At 39.7% G+C, this 23,786-nt stretch overlaps 5 protein-coding genes across 12 annotated transcripts in view; 4 read left to right on the top strand and 1 right to left on the bottom strand.

Annotated features, from left to right (window-relative positions):
- LOC109716582 (monothiol glutaredoxin-S4, mitochondrial-like) lies at positions 1,444 to 3,987 on the bottom strand. Of its 4 annotated transcripts, none has more exons than XM_020242111.1 (8): positions 3,849 to 3,958; positions 3,667 to 3,710; positions 3,376 to 3,511; positions 2,970 to 3,101; positions 2,724 to 2,823; positions 2,523 to 2,589; positions 2,126 to 2,204; positions 1,444 to 2,043 (listed from the first exon to the last, which is right to left on the bottom strand). In XM_020242111.1, exons 3-8 carry the CDS (start codon positions 3,442 to 3,444, stop codon positions 1,981 to 1,983), a joined length of 510 nt encoding a protein of 169 aa, XP_020097700.1. In that variant the 5' UTR covers positions 3,445 to 3,511; positions 3,667 to 3,710; positions 3,849 to 3,958; the 3' UTR covers positions 1,444 to 1,980. The 4 variants fall into 4 exon arrangements, with proteins under 4 accessions (XP_020097700.1, XP_020097702.1, XP_020097701.1 ...); XM_020242113.1 differs by having other exon boundaries at positions 3,667 to 3,706; positions 3,849 to 3,954; XM_020242112.1 differs by lacking the exon at positions 3,667 to 3,710 and having other exon boundaries at positions 1,466 to 1,857; positions 1,962 to 2,043; positions 3,849 to 3,987.
- Positions 4,025 to 8,683, top strand: LOC109716580 (mitochondrial ATPase complex subunit ATP10). 5 transcript variants are annotated; one of them, XR_002217975.1, is made up of 10 exons: positions 4,132 to 4,360; positions 4,492 to 4,584; positions 4,779 to 4,842; positions 5,280 to 5,468; positions 6,423 to 6,494; positions 7,265 to 7,425; positions 7,538 to 7,656; positions 7,807 to 8,225; positions 8,405 to 8,488; positions 8,567 to 8,683. XR_002217975.1 is itself a non-coding variant. In XM_020242108.1 (8 exons), exons 1-7 carry the CDS (start codon positions 4,190 to 4,192, stop codon positions 7,653 to 7,655), a joined length of 816 nt encoding a protein of 271 aa, XP_020097697.1. In that variant the 5' UTR covers positions 4,025 to 4,189; the 3' UTR covers position 7,656; positions 7,807 to 7,946. The 5 variants fall into 5 exon arrangements, 3 of the variants coding, with proteins under 3 accessions (XP_020097697.1, XP_020097695.1, XP_020097696.1); XR_002217974.1 differs by having other exon boundaries at positions 8,405 to 8,496; XM_020242108.1 differs by lacking the exons at positions 8,405 to 8,488; positions 8,567 to 8,683 and having other exon boundaries at positions 4,025 to 4,360; positions 4,492 to 4,532; positions 7,807 to 7,946.
- On the top strand, positions 9,084 to 18,997 carry LOC109716584 (TATA-binding protein-associated factor 2N-like). Its single transcript, XM_020242114.1, has 4 exons — positions 9,084 to 9,808; positions 17,551 to 17,980; positions 18,423 to 18,493; positions 18,652 to 18,997. The coding sequence occupies exons 2-4, from the start codon at positions 17,562 to 17,564 to the stop codon at positions 18,663 to 18,665; spliced, it is 504 nt and encodes a 167-aa protein (XP_020097703.1). The 5' UTR covers positions 9,084 to 9,808; positions 17,551 to 17,561; the 3' UTR covers positions 18,666 to 18,997.
- Positions 19,850 to 21,248, top strand: LOC109716766 (zinc finger CCCH domain-containing protein 39-like). The gene is made up of 2 exons (XM_020242321.1): positions 19,850 to 20,459; positions 20,867 to 21,248. Exons 1-2 carry the CDS (start codon positions 19,871 to 19,873, stop codon positions 21,097 to 21,099), a joined length of 822 nt encoding a protein of 273 aa, XP_020097910.1. The 5' UTR covers positions 19,850 to 19,870; the 3' UTR covers positions 21,100 to 21,248.
- Positions 21,861 to 23,786, top strand: part of LOC109716588 (probable prolyl 4-hydroxylase 6) — a gene marked incomplete at its 5' end in the record, with an annotated part of 3,624 nt that continues 1,698 nt past the window's right edge. Inside the window, 4 exons of the mRNA XM_020242119.1 lie at positions 21,861 to 22,060; positions 22,890 to 23,003; positions 23,257 to 23,314; positions 23,392 to 23,487. Of these exons, the coding sequence (XP_020097708.1) occupies positions 21,861 to 22,060; positions 22,890 to 23,003; positions 23,257 to 23,314; positions 23,392 to 23,487 (468 nt within the window). The remainder of the gene's footprint in view (positions 22,061 to 22,889; positions 23,004 to 23,256; positions 23,315 to 23,391; positions 23,488 to 23,786) is intronic.

Genomic DNA, 23,786 nt, shown 5'->3' with positions numbered 1-23,786 from the left:
GGAATCGATGAATGTAGCCCTCATAACTAAATGGAGGTGGCGTTTTTTCACCGAACCAAACTTACTCTGGAACAAGATGGTCAGAACTCTTTACTATAGCAGGAGGAAGCTGCTCCACGAGGGTTGAGCCTTCATGCCCTACTCGCAGTGGTGGACAGGCGTGATTCAGTGCTGGGATGTGTTCAAATGCGGAGTGACCTACACGCTAGGAAACGGCAATGGTATCAGGCTTTGGACAGATATTTGGATTGGAGAGACCTCTCTTCGCACACAGTTCCTAGATATTTTCGACAACCCTCTGAACAAGGAGGCTACTGGGTCCCAGTGTTGGTACCCGAAAGGCTGGAGATGGCGCTACATTTGTCGAGGCTTCGCGGCGTCCCGCTTACCCATTAGACGCCGTCAACTGTCGAATTTAAAGGACCTACTACAGCCTTCTAGCCCTATTAACATTTCGGATACGGTCAACTGGCGATGGACTTCCAATCAACAATTTACTGTCAAATCATTATACTCCTTCCTTACAGATGCTGGACGAAGAGACCCGATGAGCCAATTTATATGTAAAGTGAGTATTCCTACTAAAATTAAAGTCTTCATCTGGTTACTGCTTCGAAATAGACTTCTCACAGCCGGTAGACTGTATCCGAGGATGGCTCGAGGAGCAAGCTTGTAGTTTCTGTACCAACGTCCTTGAAACTAGGGATCATCTCTTTTGTAACTGCGTATATGTCAAATATCTGCTACTACGCACGGAAGGTGCGGAAGTACTTCGCCATCCCCTAGACGATGCACGAGAACTTTGGACAAGGACTTTCAATCTAGCATAGGCGGAGAAAAGGAAAAAGGGATTGTCCTTACTGTCAGCTATATGGTGGGTAATCTGGATCGAGAGAAACAACTTCATCTTTCAATCGAGAACCCCCAATCCTTCAGACTCGCTGGCTCGCGTGAAACTTTATCTAAGCAACTGGAGTAATTTCTGCTAATCACAAACTGCTGCTGACCTGAGACTGCCAACATCTTTCGTTTATTGTCTTGATTTATTTTTCGTGCCTTTTCTTTTACTTTATCCTTTTCTTCCTTTGTGGGCCGCCTTTTTTCCCTTCTCTCGAAGCCTTAGCTGCTTCCATTTTGTAAGCTTAGTTTATTTCACTTAATAAATGAAGTAGCTTGTTCTCAAAAAAAAAAAAAAAATTGCTACTTTATACGAGCCAGGATCTGAATACATAAAGCAAAGACAAGATTTTAGTCAAGTATAGATGATATCTTAGGCAAATTGTTACCAGTAATCCGAATGTCATACGCTTAGTTTTTCAGGATTAAACTCTGCAATGGGCTTGCTGATTCACCTGTACTGTCCCATCATTACTAACTATCAATAAACAGAGATTCAAACACAAAAAAAAAAAGAAGAAAATCTTTTCTCAACATCTCAAGCAATGATATTGTAAGCCTCTTGACATGAGGGGAGAATCTGTTCAGGTAAAACAGATGATCACCACAAAGACTAGCATCTTTCTCACAAACTGGTTTTCCAAAGATGTTAAGAATACATTGAAACAAGGAACAACAACCAAGCATAATAAACTCTACTAGTGACCCTGCACTCACTAAAGTCTTCTCATTGATCACGCATACGGTCCCAGGTATCAACACATAAAACATCAGACAAATAAGACACATCCATATTTATTTCCCCTTGCAACACTCTGGTTGCCTAGTTGTTTCCAAGTACTACAAGAAAGAAAGCTTTCCTTCCATTGTAACGGCAACACACCTTAATATCTCTGGAAAATGCTCGAGCTCCGGAGGTAGGATACTTGAGGCAAAACCCCCAGGGGCAGCCAACAATATCTATCACCAGATAAAATCATGAATACCAATAAATTTACTCGTCTCATCTTTTTCTTTTTCTTTTTTTCAATGCAAATCTCGTGCACAGAAATCAAATTGTATACCAAGGTCGATAATGTCTCTTTATGCACCACCCTGGTTGTCATCACGCGTTATGTCTGCGAGCAAGTTCTTGAGCTCGCCCTTCTGTAGAAAATGATGATATTAGTTAGATAAGATGAATAACGCAAGGTTGTCAAAATAATATCTACGAAATCAGCTCTTTTACCTGGTGCATACTGAGGATAATATCAGATCCACCAACAAATTCTCCCTTGATAAATATTTGCGGAAATGTAGGCCAGTTGCTACCAACAAAAGGAGCTTAGTTTAGAAATTTTCCCTTGATAAATATTTGTGAAACCTAACTTGCTGTTGCTGTATCAGGCTACAGAGGTAAAGGTACAACCATAAAGTGACATCTCAAAATCTTTAGCATGATTTGAGAGACTACTGGAACTCTAAGATTCAAAACCCTATCACTTTGGACCTACAATCTTGTTCCTCAAACTACATACAAACTATTAACTAGAAACGTATCACATATATAAAATGAAAAAAAAAGCAGGCTATTATTCACATAAAGAAAACCAGTTTATTTGGAGGCATAAAAGTTGGTCACTTACGTAAAGGCTTTCACACTCTCTTTAAGCTTGGGATCTCCTAAAATATCTCTTGCACGAATAGGCACACCTGCAACAGCCATGTACAAAAATATTATGGACAGATACTCGGACATATATTGCGAATCTTTTGGGGCAGCTCTAATTTGCAGAATAATGTCGACTTAATAACTGAGGAAGTATAGTTAGCTCATAGAGGCTTACTGTATTGCTGCATAACTTTGACTGCCAATGCACTGAATCCACATCGAGGAGCATCCGGAAGACCTTTCATATAAATGAAGACTGGATTTTCCTTAACATCCTAAAAGAGTAAGCTATGCTGATCATTATCAAGCAACCAAAATGAAGGGATGTGAAGAAATTTAGGCTAAAGGATCCAAATTTAGATGTTGCATCTCTGTTTAACTTTCTACATGGTTTAAGAACTTTCAAAGAAGGCAGAAGTACCCGGCGTACGATATCCTGCAAAGAGATGCCAGAACTTTTGTTAGCGGGATTCGAATCTCCTTGTGCATCAGAATCACCGCTTAGCCTAGTTGAGCATCTAATGCTTTGATGAATGGCCGATCCGCATGTGACCTTTACATATAACAAATTACGTGTAAGGTCCATAATCATGGTAGAAGATGAAAATTAGTTTTTGCTTCTTTTTTTTTTCCATTTAATAAGCATAAAGCACTAAGAGGCAACACGTTTACATAGTTTTTTTTTTTTTTTGTTTGCATAATTTAGTATAACATGGATTGAATATACGCTTACAAACAGAAAAGGTGAAAAATCCGCAACAAAAAAAAAAANAAAAAAAAAAAAAAAAAAAAAAAAAAAAAAAGGACACAAGAGTGGAAGCAATTACCATTGAAGTGGACGAACAAGATGAGCCGGTGAGACTCTTGAGAACGATATTTGATAGTAGTCTAGCCATATCAATTTTCTGAGACGGATAATCTCAGGTTCCAACCTTCCGCTTATAGACCAAATCTAATCTCAACCTGTAAGCAGAAAAAAATAAAATAAAATCGTGTACATAAGCAGCAAAAAGAGTTAACACGATGTCGATAAGAGAGCACTTTAGCGGGCAGTCGATGTGTTTAGTGATTAGTTAAAAAAAATGATAACACACAATTTGAATAAACCAAAAAATTACTTCTCCAGTCCTAGGACGATGGTTGGGACGGGGCAGAAACCTTTCTGCAGGCATATGTAAGAGATGACGATCAACGATACATTAGGTTTTGGGGCTCACGGAAATGGAAAGAGCGCGGTACAAAATTAGTTAGCGGGTGCGCTTAGAAGTAGAAAACCCTAGAATATAATCAACATGCATACCTCTCTCGATGAAATGAGCGGACTACGGAGGAGAGGATGTATCGCGGCGATCGCGCGATCGCCCCGGCACCGAAGGACGCGAAAAGGCAAGCAGCCGCGCGCAGCCACGACACCACAAAGGAAAGGAGAGAGACTCGCCAGGGCCCAGGGGCCTGCAAATATGGCCCACACTTTAAACTAAAAGAGTAATTGGGCCCAGTAGGATCCAGTCGCTGAAAGGCCCTGTAGCCCAAGGACAACATATTTCGCAATGGGGCGGTGTTCTCTGGCTCGTGCTCGTGCTCGTGCTCGTGCTCGTCTTGTTGCCTTGTATTTGTGCTGCGGCGCAGGCTCCGGCGACGATGCTACGGCGGTTGGCGCTCCGCTCTTCTTCCAGTCTCGCAGATGCTCCGCCGTTCCGATCGCGGGAGAGGAAGCTCCTCGATCCCGTTTTCAGCGGCGGGAGGGCTCTCCATCCCCATCCCCATCCCCATGCTCTTGCGCTCGCTCGGAGCTTCCTCGATCTCCACAAGGTCCCCCTCTCCCTGTCTCTTCCGCGCTCTTCTATTTTTATTTTCTTTTTAAAAGAGCAAATTGGTCTCTCTAAAAACATGTTAGTTTCCGTTTAAAGCTTGATCAATTCTTTTCTTTTAATTAATGTTAGATGGGCAGCAGGGAAGCCATCGAGAAGGAGAAGACTAGGCTGTATGATCTCTTTCCATCTATTGCTGTTCCTTCACGTGCAATTCGCTTTAAGGTTTTACTATTTGTTCTAGCTGCTATCATGCGTTAAATTGATCGTATTGTTCAGCGCCTTTCTTCCTGATCTTGCATTTGCGTTATTGTACATTAGCTTGCCCCGCCGCGACTCTTCGCCTTAAACACCAGGTGAAGCTTGATTTTTATGTTTGGAGGACTGATACTAAGTATTCGAAGAATGTTCTATCGCAGGTCAGATGAATTAAGCAGAGGATACTTTGCCGACATATCAGAGATCCGTCAAAATGGCGGCAAGGTGAGGTTTTTACTGTTATATATATCTTATCTGCTACTCTGTTAGGCTGTGGAGATATACCAGTGCTTGCCGGTAAGGAACTCAGTGCAAAGAGGATAGAGATGATTTGAGCTTATTTCCTCCAACGCAGCAACGGGCTATGCATTAGATATACCAGTGCTTTTTTGATGTTGTTGTTGCTTCTCTGAGGTTCTCGAGTTAGAGATTATGTGTTTGTGATATTAACAAGTAGGTCATAGAGCCATAGGAAACTTGAAGCTGGCAAGGATAGAATCAGATTGTTAATAATGTCCGTCTTTTAGATCTTTGAATGGTTCTATTACGTATTATAAGAATTCTCTGATAATAATCGTCAGCGTCGGCGGTGTGCAAACCATCTTCCACTTTTAGAACTTTGGCCGTACTAGTTCTTGATCAGGTTTATATATTTGCTGCAGATTGCCTTGGCAAATAAAACTATAATCCCAGCTGCTGCAGCTGTTAATTTTCCCAATCTGGAAGTAAGTGTCCCAGATGGCAGAAAATTAAAACTACCCGCTAGTTCTGGAGAAAAACAAACTGATACAAGTGAAATGCCTATTCCTCTGGCATCATTGCTGTGCCTTTCCTTTCGGGCAAGCTCACAGGTATGAGTTTCTTCCCATCCTGCATTTTCATGTTTCCTTTGTTCATCATTTCTCTCGCATGTTAATTCTGTTAATTTAGAGTCAACCGTCAAACAACGTGAGAAACCCTTGACAATGAGCGGCTAATGAGCAATAAAGGAGCAATGAATCACTTTAGCAACTTCTAACCGCAGCTCGAAGCTAATTTGAGTTTTTTTTTTTTTTTTTTTTCGCTTTTCAAGTCTAGAATATCATTTTGGTTTCCCAACATTGCTACAACCCAAACTCCTGGCTTCTTCTCGAGTAGATAAGCTATCTAAAAATCCATGCCAAACATATTGGTGTCTGAATGTATGCAAGCCCAACTTTCTTGCTGCAAGTGAAGCCTAAACTCCATAACATGCACTAATGGTTGGAGCCTACCAATAAGGTCCATGTTGGGGTAGGGTCTGATTTGGCGTTGTTATTGTGTCTTACTATAGTATATATTTTGTGATATCTGATATGTTCTTGCAAGAATTTTTTTTTTTTTTTTTTTTTTTTTGAGAAAAGGTAGCATGTTACCGCTTCATTCAATTAGAAAATGAATTCGGCTACAGATTGAGACACCCCAACAATTGTTGTCAGTCATCTGCCTAAAATCAAATGAACCTGCCATGCTAATGTTAGAGTGAACCACGCTGGATACATTTGGTTACCATATCCCTTATCACTGTTGTTTGATAACATCGTCACACTCTGTTTGGCATATTTGTACAAACATCACCATAACTTCAAGCAATGTAATTTGTTTTCCTTCCACGTATTTGATAAACAAAATGTGGTCAATTTGGTAATAATCTAAGTTTTAAGATTCCTGGCTTTTCCTTCTTCATGGTTTGTTGCTTATTACTCAGAATGTCATTTAATAAAAACTAATTATGAATAAGTTGAATTTTCAGTTTGACTAAATACAGACCTGTTTTGCCCTACCAGAGGATGGCGGAGTCATGGAGTCTTCCTTTCGTGGATGCTTTTAGTGCTTCTGGGAAAATCCAAATATATGAGGTAATCCGAAAGAAGAGGAGTTTGGTGAATGTACCCATGTTGTTTGTATGTTGAACATGCAATATATGCAATAGTCTCTTAACGTCTCAAAATCTACCTTCTGACATGACAAATTGACAACCTACCGATCCTCCTCTCTTTTGTCTCTGAAGAACAATCCATCGCTGTGCTGTAAAACTTACATTTCTATTTTGCTTGTGCATGCTTGTATTCTACAGCTTAACATGCAATAGCATAATTCTGGTCTAAGGTTTTTATGTTAGAAAATTGTATATCCAACTAGCATATATCAGTGGAGGAGCTTCTGCCTGGAAAATGGCTCAACATCTGGAGAGCTTATGTTGATTCAATTTTCAGCTGTCCAAATTTGCTTGATGTTTTCTATGCAAAGACCACTATATAGCATGTGATTTATCACTTGCAATCATATTTGTTCTGAACCTACCATATGCATCGAAGAATAGATGCTTAATTTTAGACCTTCTAAATATTCTTCTAACAATCAGCTGTTAGGCAGTCGGCATTTCCAACTTATCTTTTGGTATCTAATGTCAGACTAAACTGTTCTGACTTTGTTCGACATATGGCACGGTGTAAGCACTTCACCGAGGTTGCTGTCCTGCTGATGCCGTTTACAGCTCTATGCGACTTGTTCGTGCTATCTGTCTAGAAAATTATTTACATTCACTTTTACTGCCTTGTTAGTGAAGAATATCAGTCTTCTAAACATCCCGGGTTAGCTGACTATGAGAAAAGCTGTTGTTTTTCAGGTTTCATTTATAGATTCTTGGTTATTGTCATTGGGTCCAGTAAAGCACTTATTCCTAAAGATAATGAAGAAATCAAGTAATCCGCAGAGACAGATTGTTTATGCATTTGGAGACAACTATGACTTCAGGAAAAAACTCCAAATATTAAATCTTCTAACAGGGTAATCTTTTCTTCTTTTTCTGTTTCGATGATTTGGACATTTTTCTTCACAGAGAGGAAGCTCTTACTGAAACAGGACAGCATTTGATTTTTTTTTCTCCCCCCCCCTCCAGGTATATTTTCCTCGTTGATAGAGTGGGAAGAATAAGATGGCAGGGTTTTGGGTCAGCAACAGAAGAAGAGCTGTCTTCGCTTTTATCATGCACCTCCCTCTTGTTAGATGACCAATGAGGTGACTGTTTTATCCTTATCAACTGATGTTTCTCGTCGTCTCTGTCTAATAAACAATAATCAAGTTGGATCAGAAATGAAATATTACTTGATAACCACTAAGGATTTACTGTTTACTTGTTTTGTTCTTTATTGCGTTCGTGGTCGTCAGGGAGAACCATGTACCTCTAGAGCTTTTGCGTACCTTGGTAAGGGCTTCCGCGGGCAATCTGAAGGATGGGTGGGCCATTCTCTTTTGCCTAGATTTGGTTCCTTGGTTGTGGAAATCTAAAGCTTCCACGTGGCATGTTGAAAAGTGCTCTGCATATTCAGTTCAATCATGAACCAGGCCTGACCATATATGCATGGTCTAACCTTTTTGGTTGATCCTGTCGAAATTATGTTTGGTCTGAATAAGTTTCTCCTAGAGATTGTTCAAATTTAACAGCTTAAAAGGGAAGAGCATTCTAATGTCTTGATCTGTGCAGCTCGGGATTACAGTATGCTGCTTCTGACAGTGCTATGGTCAGTGTTGTTGTCTGTGATCTTTCAGATTTCAATTATAGTCAAACTCAATTGCTATGATTTCAGGTAATAATACAACATGAGAGCCTTTTTTTTTGAGAGCTTTTTTTCTTTAGGGATTACGTGTTGTTCTTTAGATTGTCTGATCCATGGAGTAATTTCTCTACTTTTTCAGTGGTTCATCAATGTGTTTTTTGTTTATCTTTTCTTTGTTATTATTATTTCTTTCCTTGCACTAAAAGTAGGTAATGACAAGAACGAGGTAGCAAATTCCATGCCGCCCCTGTTGTGGGAAATATCTATTACAGCGTCTGGTGACTGCGTAAAAGGTTGGCAGGTAATGTTTTCATTTCGCATTTCCGGTTGCCTGCCCGTTAAGAATTAAGACTTAATTGGTGTGGTAGCAGGTTAGTTTCAAACTTTGTAGACAGTTGTTGAATGACTGGAATGCTGGAGGGGTTTAGAATTTCCTGCCCGGAGGCAGCGGATGAGAAGAGTTGAGATGATCATCATATTTGATGGAATTTGTTTTTTTTTGTTCTCTTGTTTGGTTTAGAGTTGGCAATCTAGCTCGTTGTTCGCGCAGCTGGAAATGAGCTCGAGATCGAATAGCTCGTTTACGAGCTGAATACGAGTTGAATTTTTTAGCTTGGTTAATAAACGGAGTCGAACACAAGCTGGGTTAGTTCGCTCGTATTCGGCTCGATAACGGCATGAATGCATATATTTTTATATCTATATAATTTATATATTTTCTATTTATCCATATGAATAAATTATTATATATAATATCGATATTTATTATTTAATTTTTAGTTCAAACTAAATATAAAGGTCAACTCAATTATAAAAATATTTATTTATATGTAGAGTTCCAACCAATTAATGAAGAAGATTTTATAAATTTATTTTATATAATATCTTTATTAATTTTTTTAACTTATTGGTGAATCATATCAAGTCGAACATCGGGTTAAATTTTTCAAACTCGATATTTTAATAAGTCAGCTCGTATTCGAATTATTTTATAAGGGAGCTTTTAGCTCGCTGGTGGTGTTCGGCTGGTTGACGCGGCTAGTTTGGCTGAGATTCAATTGGAAAGTTCAGCCAATGGGGATTTTCGTGCACGTGGAACAATAGCTTTGCGTGACAGCTACAATTTGCTTCAACCGCTGTTGGGCAGGCAGGCAGGCAGGCAGGCAGGAAATTTCGGCTGTGAAAATAGGCGAATTTGAGCGGTGGTGGTGGTCAAAACTCAAAAAGTCTTAACACTCAAAAAAACGAAAAAAGAGGGCGGACATGTGCGCACCGCCATCACACGAGCTTCTTGTGCCGGCCGTTCGCGGCAACCGCTGGCCCTCTCGTACCTGCCATCACACACGTGGACCAATGGAGTGGGGCCAGTAGGCCCACGTGTAATGAGCAGGACGAAGGTGTCCATTTTTCTCTGAACTAATCCGGATGTGATGGGCCCCATTACCTCCCCAACGTTATAAATTCCGATCTGAAATGTGCGTCCCTGACTTCTGATAGAGTCTGGCCCAGCCCATCATCCCCTCCTCCGCTCCTCGCCCCTTCCCCTTCCCCTTCGGCTTCCGCCCTCCGATGATGGAATTGGATCAGTAATAGCGTGGCTCCTTACGGACCAGGTACGAATCCGCAGAATTTTTATGCTTTAGTCTCCCTCTCTCTTTTTCATCTTCTCTTTCTGTGTGATTTGCATCTGAATTTCCAAAGAAAGGGCGACTGAATTTTGCTTTTTCTCGAAGACGAGAATTGTTGATTAATATTATGTAACAACAAATCAATTTTCTCTTTTACAATCTTTTGATGAGTCTTGTGTACTATTATGAGTTGAATTGTAGAGCAGCGAGAGAGTTATCGTAATTGTCCAAGCGACCCAAAAATTGTCCGCACCAGGAGGGGACAAAAAATAAAAATAATAATAATAATAATAATAATAATAATAATAATAATAGGTATAAAATACTTAAAAGTACGTAAAATACGTTGGTATTTCAGGCATCTAAGACTATTTCTAACATAGCCGAATGTAGGGCCTAGCCTCTTTTTGCGCACTGTGGGCCAAAAACAGCCCACATGCAGCGGGCCTCATGCCGGTCTGAGACACGGGCCAAACGGGCCCTTAGACTGCTAAGTAGCTATGCAAGTATTGGACCAGATCATGCTTAACTAGGAGGACAATCTGAACAGTGGAATGGCCGCAACCTAAAGCGTATGAAGCTTATCCCTTAGATGGCGAAAGTTGTAAGGCTATAATTTCTTTTTGGGTTCTAAACCTAAGCATTGTTCATCTCAGTATCCAAGACAGATTCAGTAATCGACTGTCTCTAGCGCAAGTGGCAAAGAATTTGGTAGTTGATATCCGAGATGCTAACTTCGAATCCTAGTTGATTCATATTTTCGGCTAAGTTTTTTTTCTGGAACATAATCAATTAATTGTTATGCATCTTAGTCCATTTTTCAATTTCAATCAGCTCTATTCAGAATATGATCTTGTAGATCTTGACTCTCGCCGACCTCTTTTGCCTTTAGAAATTTTTCTAGCTAGTAAATGAAGATATATCAATCTTAGACGGTGGCAAAGACAAATTCGGCTTCCGTGGGCTTTCTAAAGCAAAGAAAAGCCTGTCCTTAAACCTCTGCTGAGGATTTTTTTTGCCAAGTTGTAGGGCATAAGTGTTAGTTAATTAGTTCTGTTAGTAAGATATTTCTAGTTTTGTTCAGATTAAAATACAAGTTTCAAAATAAACCGTTGCCTGTGAAGCTTATAATACTAATTTAGCTTCTCACAATAACAAAACTTTTAAATTTTTTTCACCTTTCCATATACTTTGCTGGGAATGACACAAACTGAAGACACAAGTAAGAGACGTTACTGCTACACTAGAGAGCTATCTTGAAATAAATAAGTAGAAGTACACAATATTTGCAAGATGGAACATCCGTTGATGTGGTCTTTAACCCCTAAGGAGTACCCTCACGAATGAATGAATGTAGGACAGATATTTAAAATACTCAGATATTTAAATACTCACTCGGGTTAGCAGGGAATATGCTAAAGAAACATTATATAATAGCACTCTTTAACGAGAGATATGAGGAAGAGGCTTCCACAAAACTTGTGTTTTCCGAATTATATGAAGCCAGTGAGCAAACAAAAAATCCATGGGTATTGAAACCTGAGTATCCTTAAAAAAAAAAAAAAAAAAAAAGAAGAATATTTGATGGGAGAATAGAAGATTCTTTTGAACAACATGTTCTAATGTGAAAGTGCTATATCTTAATTCATCGAGTTGATGATAAAATTCATGGATGTTCTAGTGGCCATTATGCACTTGTTACACAACAACCCCTTAGAAAACTATTGTGAATGAACGATCACCCAAAACTGTTTTGAATTATCAGACTAGATCTGCACAACCATCTTCTTATTTTTTAGCACGCGGCTATTCTGTGTGCTTGGTGGTCTAGAGGCAAAGTAATGTAACCGAGGGCTGCTCAGGGCAAAAATTGTATGGACATAGTGTCCAAATTAATATTTTTGGGGACACTCTGGATGGACGCCACGTGGCTCGCAGGCGCCCATCCCACCGTCCTTTTCCTTTCTCTACTTTTTTTTCTCTCTGTAAAAAAAAATCACATTGTTTTAAGAAAAAAAAGGGAAGGTGAGTTGGGTGCTTGCGAGCCACGTGACGTCCATCCAGAGCGTTTCCAAAAATATTAATTTGGACACTATGTCCATACAATTTTTGCCCTGCTGCGCCCCCATCTCGACTCGCATTAAATCCAGGCACAGATGGTGGTGTTTAGGATTAGGGTTTGGGAGATATGCACAAGCTAGCTGGTGCCTGGTGGAGTGGTGGTGATGATGATGCCCAATGTCGGCGGTGTTTTTGCATAAAAAGAAGGCGTCGCCAAAAAGAAGGGGATTTTTATCATTGTTTTGACTTCACCTGGTGCCCATTGAGTCATTGACCAAGTACTGTACTAGTGTGCCACGCGGGTGCAATCCAGCCCAATCAGCCCAATCAGCCACCCACCTATGTCATTGCCTTTACGAATCCCCTCCGAAGTCCAAAACCTACGATTGTCTCTCCGTAGAGTACAGTACGCTCTCAAGTCCCAACGGATCGAGCCATGTACCGAAACCTACCGTTGTTCGCTCATACGTGAAAGATGGTGACTTCACACGAAGAAATGACTAGTAGAGTAGAATGCTTAGGGGATAATACGAAATGAAATAAATGGGGCGCCTGTACTGTGAGAACCAGAAATAAAAGTTCCAGCCATAAATACAAAATTTTTAGTTTGCAGCTTCTTATTTTTGCTGCTGAAGGAAGTTGTCTATGGTGTTTCAACGTAGGTTTTTTTCTTTTTCTTTTTTTCTTTAAAAAATAATGTTTGAAAAATACATTTTATTTTATCAAATAGTATTATACGTATAACATAACCAAACAGACGGTCCGTAAGACTAAATGGCGGGCTAATATATATCTTATTGGGTCATTGTCCTATAACCTATCTACATAGTTCGGTTATTTGGGGAATAGATAGGCCAGGTGGTATCAGTTCAGAGTTACAGGTGATCTACCTCGCTAGCTAGGTTGCCTTCAAAGTCTTTAATTTGTATAGGGGCATCCATGTACATATATATACACGTGAAGTAGGAATAATGCTATATATATATATATATATATATATATATATATATACACCAAGTCCTGAAAGTGGTGGGATGGGACAGTTAAATTTCGGTTGTACCTAGCGGTTGGTTTCCTTAGTCAGTATTTCGAACCTACCGCATGTAATTTTTTGAGGTATCGTTTGGTTCGAATATAAATAAGAATTAATTATTATAGAGATAGGTACTAATATGGGGATAAAAAAAAAATATTTAGATAAAAATTGGGTTGTTCCCAGGATAAAAAAAATAGCGCTTGGATAGATAATATGGAATAAGAAAAATATTAGATAGTTTTATATAGAAAATGAAGGTGTTGGTGGGGATAGTTATAATCGGTTATTATAGGTAACCGAGAACTATTGTTCTCAAATAAAAAATTAGTATTTGGGTATAAAGGGGATAAGGATCTATCCATATTTCTATTCCTATCCCTATCCCCTAACCAAACATTGCCTCAAATGGTTTCTGTAAATTTCTTGATGATACAATTTTCACTCAAGTATAGATGCTATTCTCTGTCTACTTTCAAAAGTGTGGAGATCGTAGCTAGTACACACGTAAGTAATTAATATCCGGTGGAGGTGAATAAAGGCAGTTAAATAGATAAGCAGAGGAGTACGTACTGCTTGCCGCGCGCACTGGAGAAAGTATTCGTAAATTCTATAGTATCATGCAATAGATTAGAAAATTAATTAATTGCTCTAACTTTTTTAAAGTTGTGATGTAATTCACCTGCATGCCGAATCGATGAAAATGAAAGTACCGATCGACTCATTAAACAGCACTATATATTAGTAGGTGGCCAGAGGGGCGGGGGGATCGGGCCAGAGTATCCGAAGAAGCAGGTAAAAATTGGAAAGCAAATCCGGACTATAGCTATATAGCCAGCTAGCTATAGATAATTAAAAATAAATTAACATTATAGTTGTTAAATATAAAAATATAAAAATATCATTTTCTACTAATTTAAGCTTTTAGATAATAACTATTGTTCCGTATTATTTAATTATCATGGTATCTGAATAGAAATTTTCGATCGAATTCGACTCACGTCAGACTCCTAACATGATCGATTTTCTCCTAATTAATTCAAACTCACGTTATAGTCCTGTCGAACAAATTTTGAACTCGCCTACCATCTCTAGTGCAAATGGCAGAGGGTTTGGTGGTTGATACCCGAGTCCCAAGTTCGAATGCTAGTTGATTCATATATATTTTCAGTTAAGATAAATAAAGCGGATGGTATGCTATCTTTCTTTCAAAATTTTTTTTTTTGAACCCAAACATGAGAGATTTTTAGAGAATAACGATTGTTTCGTATTATTTACTAATAGTAAATCAACAGCTAGTTACTGTAAAAGGTAAAAGTTGGAGTGTGGTTGGTGTAAAAGAGGGAAAGCATATTGTTTTAGTCATTCAATTCAAGCGCCCTCGTCGGGGTGCGTTCATGGCCATGCACGGAAGCATTTCCCGAGGCGAATCGAATCAGCCCACCTTGCATCGATCTCTTTAATTTCCGCGCTTTCCTTTCACAGTTTACCACTGCAACCCCCTCCCCCACTTTAACGGCGCCCGAGATAATAATCGAAGCCATATGTGTGCATCATCTTACGGTTTTTGAAACCCCGCGCATAGAGAGGGAGCAAAAGCAAAAGCGCTAGCTAGCTAGCACTTAGAAAAAGAACATACACATATGGCCGGTTTAGGTTAAAGTACAGGAGGATGGTGTTTGCTTAATAGGAAAATAAAAAAGAAAAAGAAAGAACAAGAGCAACAGGAGAAGGGGAAAAGGAGGGATCTAAACAAAAGGAAAAGATGGTCAAAACCATCCTCGAAGACTACTTAAATTGCATCTCTTTATTGAAACTCCCCAGTTCTACTTTACTTGCTTTCTTTAGAGCAATTCACTTGATGCATCAATTGCTTTCTCCCTCTTCAAAAATTCCCTCACTAGTCTCTCTCTCTCTCTCTCTCTCTCTCTCTCTCTCTCTCTCTCTCTCTCTCTACTATGTGGTACAAAAGATAAAGTTCTAATAGAGAACAAAGGCTCACAACCCACTAGTGACTGTTCATCTTTCTTTACATCCCTTTACTAATTTGGGTATATATTCTCTTACTTTCTTCTCTTGGAGATTAGTTTTACAATGGTATGCGTGCGCATTAATGTTTATCAAAATAAATTGGAAATATTAGGAGGGACAGAACATGCTTTCTCTCTTTTCTGCTACGGTGGACCGAGTTAGCTAGTCTCGAGAAAAACCGAAAATCTAACCTCATTCAATTATGTATGTATATGTTTCGATGCATGCAAATTTTAATTTTAGCATGTTTAATTGGGTGATTAGGTTATTACCTGCATGTGTTAGACATTTGCATGGTTTGGTTAGCGTGTGGGACTCATATAACTAGTTCGTATACTAATATCAAATGTACGTCGAGGAAATTAATTGATATTAGCCCAATAATTTAGGGGTGTATTAGCTAGTTACTTTTGAGGCTACACTTGCAAATAAGCTTTAGAATCGGCTAGATTCTGTCTGACTATAGTGGCTGTTAATAATTAAGTGCACTACAAAAGGAGATAACATACATGTATGATGTATCGTACCCTAATTAATTTAGATGGCTAATTACTTATTGTAAGAGGTAGATCTTTTCCTCAGATGCGGGTGATAATATATGCATGCATGCTTAATTACTTGGCCTGGCCGGTCGATAAAATGTACGTACTTGTGTGTGCTCCCCGTTTCCCTCTTGTCCAATCCTAGGTCGACACAGGAGCAGCATCAGTCGTGTCAACGTACGTGTACTCACTATTTCATTGGTGCCATCTCAATTGGGCCTTGTGGACCTTGAAATAACACACAACAGTACGGTACTGCTCGAATAAGAAGGGGTGGAGAACCGTTTTTGCCATTTGTCCAATCTTCTAGCTAGGTGTGAATCTTCAATCCTTTGAATAATTGATTGCTAAAAAGAAATGGATTGTGATCAAGAATAAGAGATCAAGAACCCCGAAATTGGAATCGATTCGGGGGCGGTGCATGGTTTAATTCACACCAATAATTAATGCATTTCCTTAATTAGCATTACCAGCATCTAATAATGCACTGTCAATCTTCAAGAAAAAGCAAGCAGGATGCCAAAGATCTCCCGAAATCCACACACCTTATAATTATTATTATTATTATTACCGCCGATTAGGTTAAGAGTTATTAACGCCTGCAGCTATCCCCACCGGGATTAATTAGGGTAGGATTAATTACTCCTCATATATAGTACTCGTCACACGTGTGACAGCTGATACATACACATACATATTATATAATTAATGTGCGTGTATATCCTAATGGTATAGATTAATATTGGAAGTAATTACGGCATCCATGCACGTTCAAAACCAGTGAGCAATCATTATTAGGCACGAATTAATAATTAGATTTACCATTCTTTTAGCAAAGGTGTGTGTGGGGTGAGTTGAGAATCATGCAACTCGGATAAGTATGAGATCAAGCTAGTTCCCATCTCTCGCTCGCTCTTTATTTTATTATTACCATAATAATGCATACACATGTACTTGACGCTGGTCCCATATTATATTATATATATATGTATGCATATCGGAGTCTCAAAAGATGTTGCTGAGAAAGCCAACGTTCAAATTCTCCATGATGTTTCCTATATATAGCATACTTCCCGATGCCCTTTCTCTTCTTTTCCTTCTTTTAGTTTTCTGTGATTCCATTGCCCAAAGAAAAGGAGTGGCAGCGGGAAAAGAAAAGAGAGAACATCCCCGGGCCTCCACACCCCTTGTTGATCGATTCTCAATTATTGAGCGGCCCAGCTCAACTATAAAAGCCCTCCCCGACCCCCTCTCAAGTCTCAACCATAACCACCACCACCGCAATCACCAGCTTAGTTCCCCCCACCTACTCACTCTTCTCCCCTATATATCCCTTAATTAGATTAGATCTCCCCGCATATATAATNCGGGCCTCCACACCCCTTGTTGATCGATTCTCAATTATTGAGCGGCCCAGCTCAACTATAAAAGCCCTCCCCGACCCCCTCTCAAGTCTCAACCACCACCACCACCACCGCAATCACCAGCTTAGTTCCCCCCACCTACTCACTCTTCTCCCCTATATATCCCTTAATTAGATTAGATCTCCCCGCATATATAATATATATATATATATATATATATCTCCTATACATATCTTTGGGTACGTCCTCATTATCATCATCATTAAGCATTAATCCTGACCTCTCTCTCTCTCTCTCTCTGCGCGCGTGTATATATACATATATTATATGGCCTACCTTCTGCGCGCTCTTAATTAGCTATAGGTGTAGTCTTCTAGAGCATCTGCCTAGTCAAAGAATGAAGCCATCAAATCTTTTCCGAGCAGACAGTACTTCTCAAGTAGCATTTTACTCTGTGAAGCGTTTCAAATAAGCCCTTAATAAGAACCCTAATGCAAATGCAAACCGGTCTTATTAGTTAGGAGTTGCCCTTCGAGCCTTAATTCGGCATACTAATCATTTATTAATCTTCCGGCAAACGTGTATACTATTGCAAGACAAGACAAAGACAAAAAAATTATACGATCGATCCTCCCTCTCACTTAACTTGCCTTTGTGACTAACTCTAATTGTGGCTGAACGGGTGTTAATTTGTAGGGTCAGAGAAGATGAACAGGAAACCGGGAGACTGGAACTGCAGGTCGTGCCAGTACCTCAACTTCAGCCGCCGCGACGTGTGCCAACGCTGCGGCGACCCGCGGTCGAACAGCAGCGACCGCTCCGACTACGCCAACTTCGGCGGCGGTCGCGGCGGCTCCTCCTTCGGCTTCGGCGGCTCTGACGTCCGGCCCGGCGACTGGTACTGCTCGTGCGGGGCCCACAACTTCGCCAGCCGATCGAACTGCTTCAAGTGCAATGCCTTCAAGGAAGACTCTGCGATCGGCGGCGGCGGCGGCGGAGCCTTCGAGGCCGACATGCCGCGCTCACGAGGATTCGGCTTTGGCACCGGCGGCGGCAGTGGCGGCGGCGGCGGCGGCGGCGGCGGCGGGCGTGCTGGGTGGAAGTCCGGCGACTGGATTTGCACCAGGTATACATGTTTCGATGCCGTTCGTGTCTAATTAATTAAATAATTAATCGGCGTTCAATTTGCTGCTGTTTCTAAATATTCTTTCGAAAGCACTCGCATCATCATCGTGATCATTGGCTTTCCGGTGAATAAAAAAAAATCGAGACTTCTTCTGTGATGATAATCTAATAAGAAATTCTCATCTCTAGTTTGAAGTGCTGCTTTTTGCAATTGAAAACAAAAGGTGCAGATAATATATATTTTAGTACATAAATTATTGTTAGTGCCTCTCTTAATAAAGTTATATTATAGTATCTTTTCTCTTTTTTCTCTTTTTTGTTTCTAGTAGTATTTTATCGAATAAATTACACTACTACTACAAGTTTAAACAAACATAGTTTTATTAATTAGTTATTTTGCTAGAATAATTTGGATGCCGGTGCTAATGCCTTAATAAACACAGGTCGGGATGCAACGAGCACAACTTCGCGAGCAGGATGGAGTGCTTCAGGTGCAATGCACCTCGGGAATCCGGTAATTAACTACTTAATTATTCTTCTCCATAGATCGATTATATATCAATTTTCCCAATAAAGCTAAACGTCAATCCCTTAAATTACTATTTTGTTTCCTAAAAATAGTTGGTAGCTCGTCATGTACTAATGGACCTATCATCATTAATTTTATGGCAGGGACTGAAGTCTGAAAAGGCGGAGAGCAAGAGGATCGTGAGATTGCTGATGAGAGAGATGCGATTACGTGATATTATGACATGTTACGAAACCAATCTCAAGCTATTACTAGTTTTGCCTCTTTTTTGTTTTGTTTCTCGGTGATCTTCACATGGTAGCTCGGTTGGATTCCTTTCCTCCATGTGGGGACTGTCTTCTTTTTCTCTAGTGTTTTGTATGCTTTTTAGAGCTTCCTATTATCCCAATCCCTTGCTTTAGAAATTAATATAACCATGTAGTAATGATGCTGCTCTTCTATAAGTCTTAATTAATGAAGCTACTTGGAGAGTGTTTCTCTCTCTCTCTCTCTCTCTCTCTCTCTCTCTCTCTCTCTATATATATATATATATATATATATATATTTTTGTGCGTGTGTGTCACATAAGGGCGTCCTAGCTTATATAGCTTCTTGTTCAGTGTACGTGTGAGGTGATGATCCATGCATGCAGCAGTGGTAGAACTGCATTATTATTTTTCTTTTTCCTATTAATGCATGGTTGATCTGATAATTATATTTTCGAACACATGCAACATGTGATGTAGGCACAGCCTGAAAAATTAATTACCAGCCAACTGTAATTTTTAAAAAGATTATTCATTAATAGCACAATAAAGTATTATCGTGTGTGTATATATATATATATATATATATATATATATATATATGCCTGGTGCATTATTTGATTGCACCTTTAAATCTATATAGGCGTTCTTTTAATGTGGTTTACTTTTTCTTTTGCATATTTTACTAGACGAGAAAGCTTTCGCTAATGCACGTGGATAAGAATATTATTATCCTTCGGAGTAAGCTAGAAAATAATAAGGATATATACTTACCGATCTTAGAAACACAAAAATTTTTAACAAATAAAATTACCAAATCTGATTTTCCCGTTTCTTTGTTTTTTTTCCCGCTAATTAATTTAATTCTTTGTAATCCTAGTCCTTTTAGGACTATTAATTAATTCCATGCTANAATGTTGATTTTCCCGTTTCTTTGTTTTTTTTCCCGCTAATTAATTTAATTCTTTGTAATCCTAGTCCTTTTAGGACTATTAATTAATTCCATGCTATACATTCATATATACTTCTGATATATATATATATACACATGCATGTATATATATATAAGCAACCGAATTTATTCTCTCTCTCCTTGTAACTTCTTCGCGATCAAAACATGGACTATTACCAAGAAACAGACGACGACGTTCCGCCTTCAAAGAGACCTAGAACCCTGAACGACGAGACACCGACACCGACACCAACACCAACACCACTGCTGTTCCCTCCTCCTACCGATCCCCAGCCGGTGTTCCCTCCTCCTACCGATCCCCAGCCGGTCGGCAGGACGAGCACGAGCGCGATGTTCTTCAAGACGAGGCTGTGCCAGGGATTCAGCGCGGGGTGCTGCCCCTACGGCGACCGCTGCACCTTTGCGCACGGCGTAGCGGAGCTCCGTCCACCTCGGCCCAACTGGCAGGCCATGACCGCCACCCCACAGTGGCCGCCGCAGCCGGCCAATGCTACGAAGATCTGTAGGATGTTCCAATCCCACGGCGCGTGCTCTTACGGCGAGCGTTGTACTTTTCGACACGTCACAGAGGCAGAGGCCGCTTACACTCGGCTTCATCACCACCGTCACGGTAATGGGCCTCCTATAAGAGGGCCGGCCCCGCTTCAAAGGAAGCCTTGTTTCGAGTGGCTGAGCAAGGGGCGCTGCGAATACGGCGACCGCTGCATCTTTTCTCACGAAGCTGCAGTTGCAGGTACTCCTCATCTTCTTCTTTTCTACTGCAGTACTGTCGTTCGTCTTCCATGCGATTGAAGATAGCGCATTATTATTCCCTTTTTTTTTTAATTTTTTTTACGATCCTAAAATTGAGTATAGAATATAGACTGGGGATGCCATCTTGTGGTACTTTAATTAGATACTTAATTAAATACTTTGTTATTAATTAATGTTCTTGCATTGTGAGTGAGATCATAGTCTATTAATTTAACTGTTTCGGTTAATTGCTTGCCTTTATAATTAGGCATATATCTGTTGTGCTCTCTCTGTTATTACATCTAACATGTCTACAATTGGTCATTAATAATCATGCTATCATAGGAAAAGAAACATACTGAATTTGTTACGCTCTTTAAATTGATCGCATTATCTTGCTCGCAACAGGCACACAAAAGTCTGGAGACGGTGGGGAGCTAAATAGTGCGAGTGGTGGAGTAGCACCACCTTCGAGACCTCTTCGAGAGGCTGCCGATGAACCTGAAATCGAATTCCAATTTGAACCTGAACCTGAACCTGAACCTACATCAGTTCGGCCTGTTCAAGGGAGGGGTTTCCAGAAGATGCTGAGAAAAAAGAAGATAGCCGGTATATACGGAGATTCGTTCGATGAGGAATGATCCGGCTTTTGCAAATTTTTGTCACATTTTTTTTCCCCTTAATTATGTTTAATTACATAAGTCTTCTACACCTATAGAAAATGAGAAAAAACGGAAGCAAATGATGTGACAATTCAATTCTACCACATTTTTTATCACGCTGCAGCTCTGTAGACAAAAGTAATTATAATAAACCTTCTCCTTAGCGGAATATGATGATTCTCTCTCTATTGAACTTTGAGAGGATCGAGTTGAAATAACGCAAAACCTTAACCCCAAATAAATGGGTTGAATTTATACTTCTGATGCAAAGATTTACGACCGGACTGGTACAAGGATTTCGGCTTATATTAAATTGAGTCGTGATTCATGGAAAAATTATTTGAGTAGAATCATTAAAAAAAATCAGCTGAAATTTCGATCACGCAGATGATTGAACCCGATAGTAAATTCTTTTTTTTTTTTTTTTTTTTGAGAGAGAAAGGTAACATGTTATTAGCTTCGTTTATATTTTTTTAAAAAATAAATTTAGCTAAAAATTTGAATAAATTATGATTCAAATTTGAGATCTGAGTATCAACTATCAAATAATTTGAAATTTACGCTAGGGACGGTCAATGATAGTAAGTTCCAACTAGTCCAACTAGATAACAAAACCGGCAAACTTCGCTTCCGTTCACGGACTTCAATTCTAAATTGGGCCGCTTTCATCTGATTTGCTATAGACTTTGTCAAAGTCGGCATCTCGGAATGCATTCGCCGCCGACTTCAACTAACCACTTGTGAAGGACTCTATTCCTCGTCCGAGCACGCTTCTACTGGGTCAGGTCGCGACTCGACACAACCCATTAGCGGTTGGAGCGCTCTGCTTCTACTTCGTCGTCTTCGTCTTCGTCTCCGTCTTCATCTTCCGCTCTTCGTCTGGGTACGGAATAGGAAGAAGAAAAAGTAGCAGCAGCAGTAGTAGTAGTAGGAATCGAAGGTACGAGGTGGGAGAACGAAGCATCCATTTCATCACCCCGATGGCCTCTCCCTTTCCCATCTTTCTCCTTCTCTCTGCTCTCTGGGCGTCGCCATCGATATGCTCTTCTCGCAAGTATTAGCCTCTCGATCGTTCTCATCTTTTATCTCCTACTATATCGTGCTAATTTTAGGTGCCCAAGTCGTTGGGATTTGCGCTAGTTTGCGAGTAAATTTGAATTGACTTCGCCGAGTTCTCGCCGTTCTTTTGCGTGATTAAATCCCATCTAAGCTTAGACTTTAGAGATTGGGCGGCATCACTCTGCGCTGTGAGCATAGATGGATTTCTCAATCTCTAGCAATGGAGACTTTCGGTGGAAAGTAGTTCAGATTGCATGATAAAATTTAGTTTCATGCTTGTTAGGTAACTAATCCTCATATTCAGATCAGGAAAATTCGACATGCTGCAAAGATTATGTCCTCTGTAATGTATGCATGTATGCGCCCATTTTAGTACCCAATTCGTATCCCGAATCACTACCAGCGTGCGTTGCGAATTACTTTGTAAGCACTGTTAATTTTCTGAATGTGCGTAATCAGCAAAACTTGAAAATGATGGCTTCAAGTAATTCATCTTCTTTAGAAAATAATTCACTTATATAATCCTTCTTTCGATATATGCCAGCATACTTCCTTCATAGACTGGGATGGCGGATCACTCTTTCTGCTAGACTTATGCACCTGTTACAAAATCTTTATAAATCTTATGAACTCTTTGTTTTATTATTATTTTTTTAGTTATAATGTGTATCTGTTTTTGATCATTTAATTGTTTCCTTGCAATCATGTAGAGTCGAATTGAAGACAAAAGAGGCAAAATCCAATATTTCTCTAAACCTAAATACCTCGAGGTTAACTTTTGGATTTGACCCATCAAAGGCAAAACAACTTTCATGGCATCCAAGGTCAGTTCATGCCCAATCCAACTATTATTTATTTCTCCTGTCTTTATCCCCTCTGGATATTAAATATATACTCACCTGTCTTGCTCTCCAACATCTCTTTCCATCAAATTTAGTTCCAGATGCTTGAAATGTTGAAGTTGCTTGAATTCTCACTACATATTAGGGATGTATGATGTTCTTTTAAATGCATCCCGCCTCATGTCGCTGTTCCTTTGCCTTTCTTGACAATTATATTATTCTTACCTTAAGTTAGGGTCTTCTTATATGAAGGTTTTCTTTCTGACGAGGAGTGTGACCACCTAGTATCTCTGGTAAAATTCCAGCATTATATCCTCTAAAGTTTTATCATGATATTGCCCTGTATTCTAAGCATCGCCGTTGACTGCAGGCACATGATAAGCTAGAAAAATCTTTGGTGCGTGATAATGTCACAAGCAGCAGCAGTATTCACACGGGCACCAGGGCGATCGTGACCATTGTTCGAGTGAGCCGCTCTTCTGCAATTGTTGATAACTTCATGGATAATTATAATTTTTAGCTCATTGAATATTATGTGTGCCTCTTCATGCTTTGCTCGTACTTGGCTTATTCATTAATCTGTGCCAGTTTATCTTATGATGACATTTTGTTTATTGATCTGTAGCTATCGTTTGTAGCCTATCTCTTCAACTTGCTTATCGTTTGTAGCTTGTGTGTGTCAAGGCAGCATTAGCAGTATGCGGTGCATGCAACATCTTGTCAAGTGACTCTCTCCACCGCCCCCCCCTCCCCTCTCCACCCCCC

The sequence above is a fragment of the Ananas comosus genome, linkage group 10, assembly GCF_001540865.1.
Source record: "Ananas comosus cultivar F153 linkage group 10, ASM154086v1, whole genome shotgun sequence".
In the NCBI taxonomy this organism is placed as follows: domain Eukaryota; kingdom Viridiplantae; phylum Streptophyta; class Magnoliopsida; order Poales; family Bromeliaceae; genus Ananas; species Ananas comosus.
Note: the sequence above shows the minus strand (reverse complement) of the source record. Positions and strands in the feature narration are given on the sequence as shown.

Excerpts from the sequence above, each read along its gene's own strand:
- LOC109716582 (XM_020242110.1), bottom strand. The coding sequence starts at position 3,444 with ATGGCTAGACTACTATCAAATATCGTTCTCAAGAGTCTCACCGGCTCA. Across the intron at positions 2,824-2,969 it reads TGCAGGATATCGTACGCCGG|GATGTTAAGGAAAATCCAGT; the intron begins GTACTTCTGCCT and ends TTACTCTTTTAG. Across the intron at positions 2,590-2,723 it reads CAAAGTTATGCAGCAATACA|GTGTGCCTATTCGTGCAAGA; the intron begins GTAAGCCTCTAT and ends TGGCTGTTGCAG.
- LOC109716580 (XM_020242106.1), top strand. The coding sequence starts at position 4,233 with ATGCTCCGCCGTTCCGATCGCGGGAGAGGAAGCTCCTCGATCCCGTTT. Across the intron at positions 4,843-5,279 it reads TCCGTCAAAATGGCGGCAAG|ATTGCCTTGGCAAATAAAAC; the intron begins GTGAGGTTTTTA and ends TATTTGCTGCAG. Across the intron at positions 5,469-6,422 it reads CCTTTCGGGCAAGCTCACAG|AGGATGGCGGAGTCATGGAG; the intron begins GTATGAGTTTCT and ends TTGCCCTACCAG.
- LOC109716584 (XM_020242114.1), top strand. The coding sequence starts at position 17,562 with ATGAACAGGAAACCGGGAGACTGGAACTGCAGGTCGTGCCAGTACCTC. Across the intron at positions 17,981-18,422 it reads GGCGACTGGATTTGCACCAG|GTCGGGATGCAACGAGCACA; the intron begins GTATACATGTTT and ends TAATAAACACAG.
- LOC109716766 (XM_020242321.1), top strand. The coding sequence starts at position 19,871 with ATGGACTATTACCAAGAAACAGACGACGACGTTCCGCCTTCAAAGAGA. Across the intron at positions 20,460-20,866 it reads TCACGAAGCTGCAGTTGCAG|GCACACAAAAGTCTGGAGAC; the intron begins GTACTCCTCATC and ends TGCTCGCAACAG.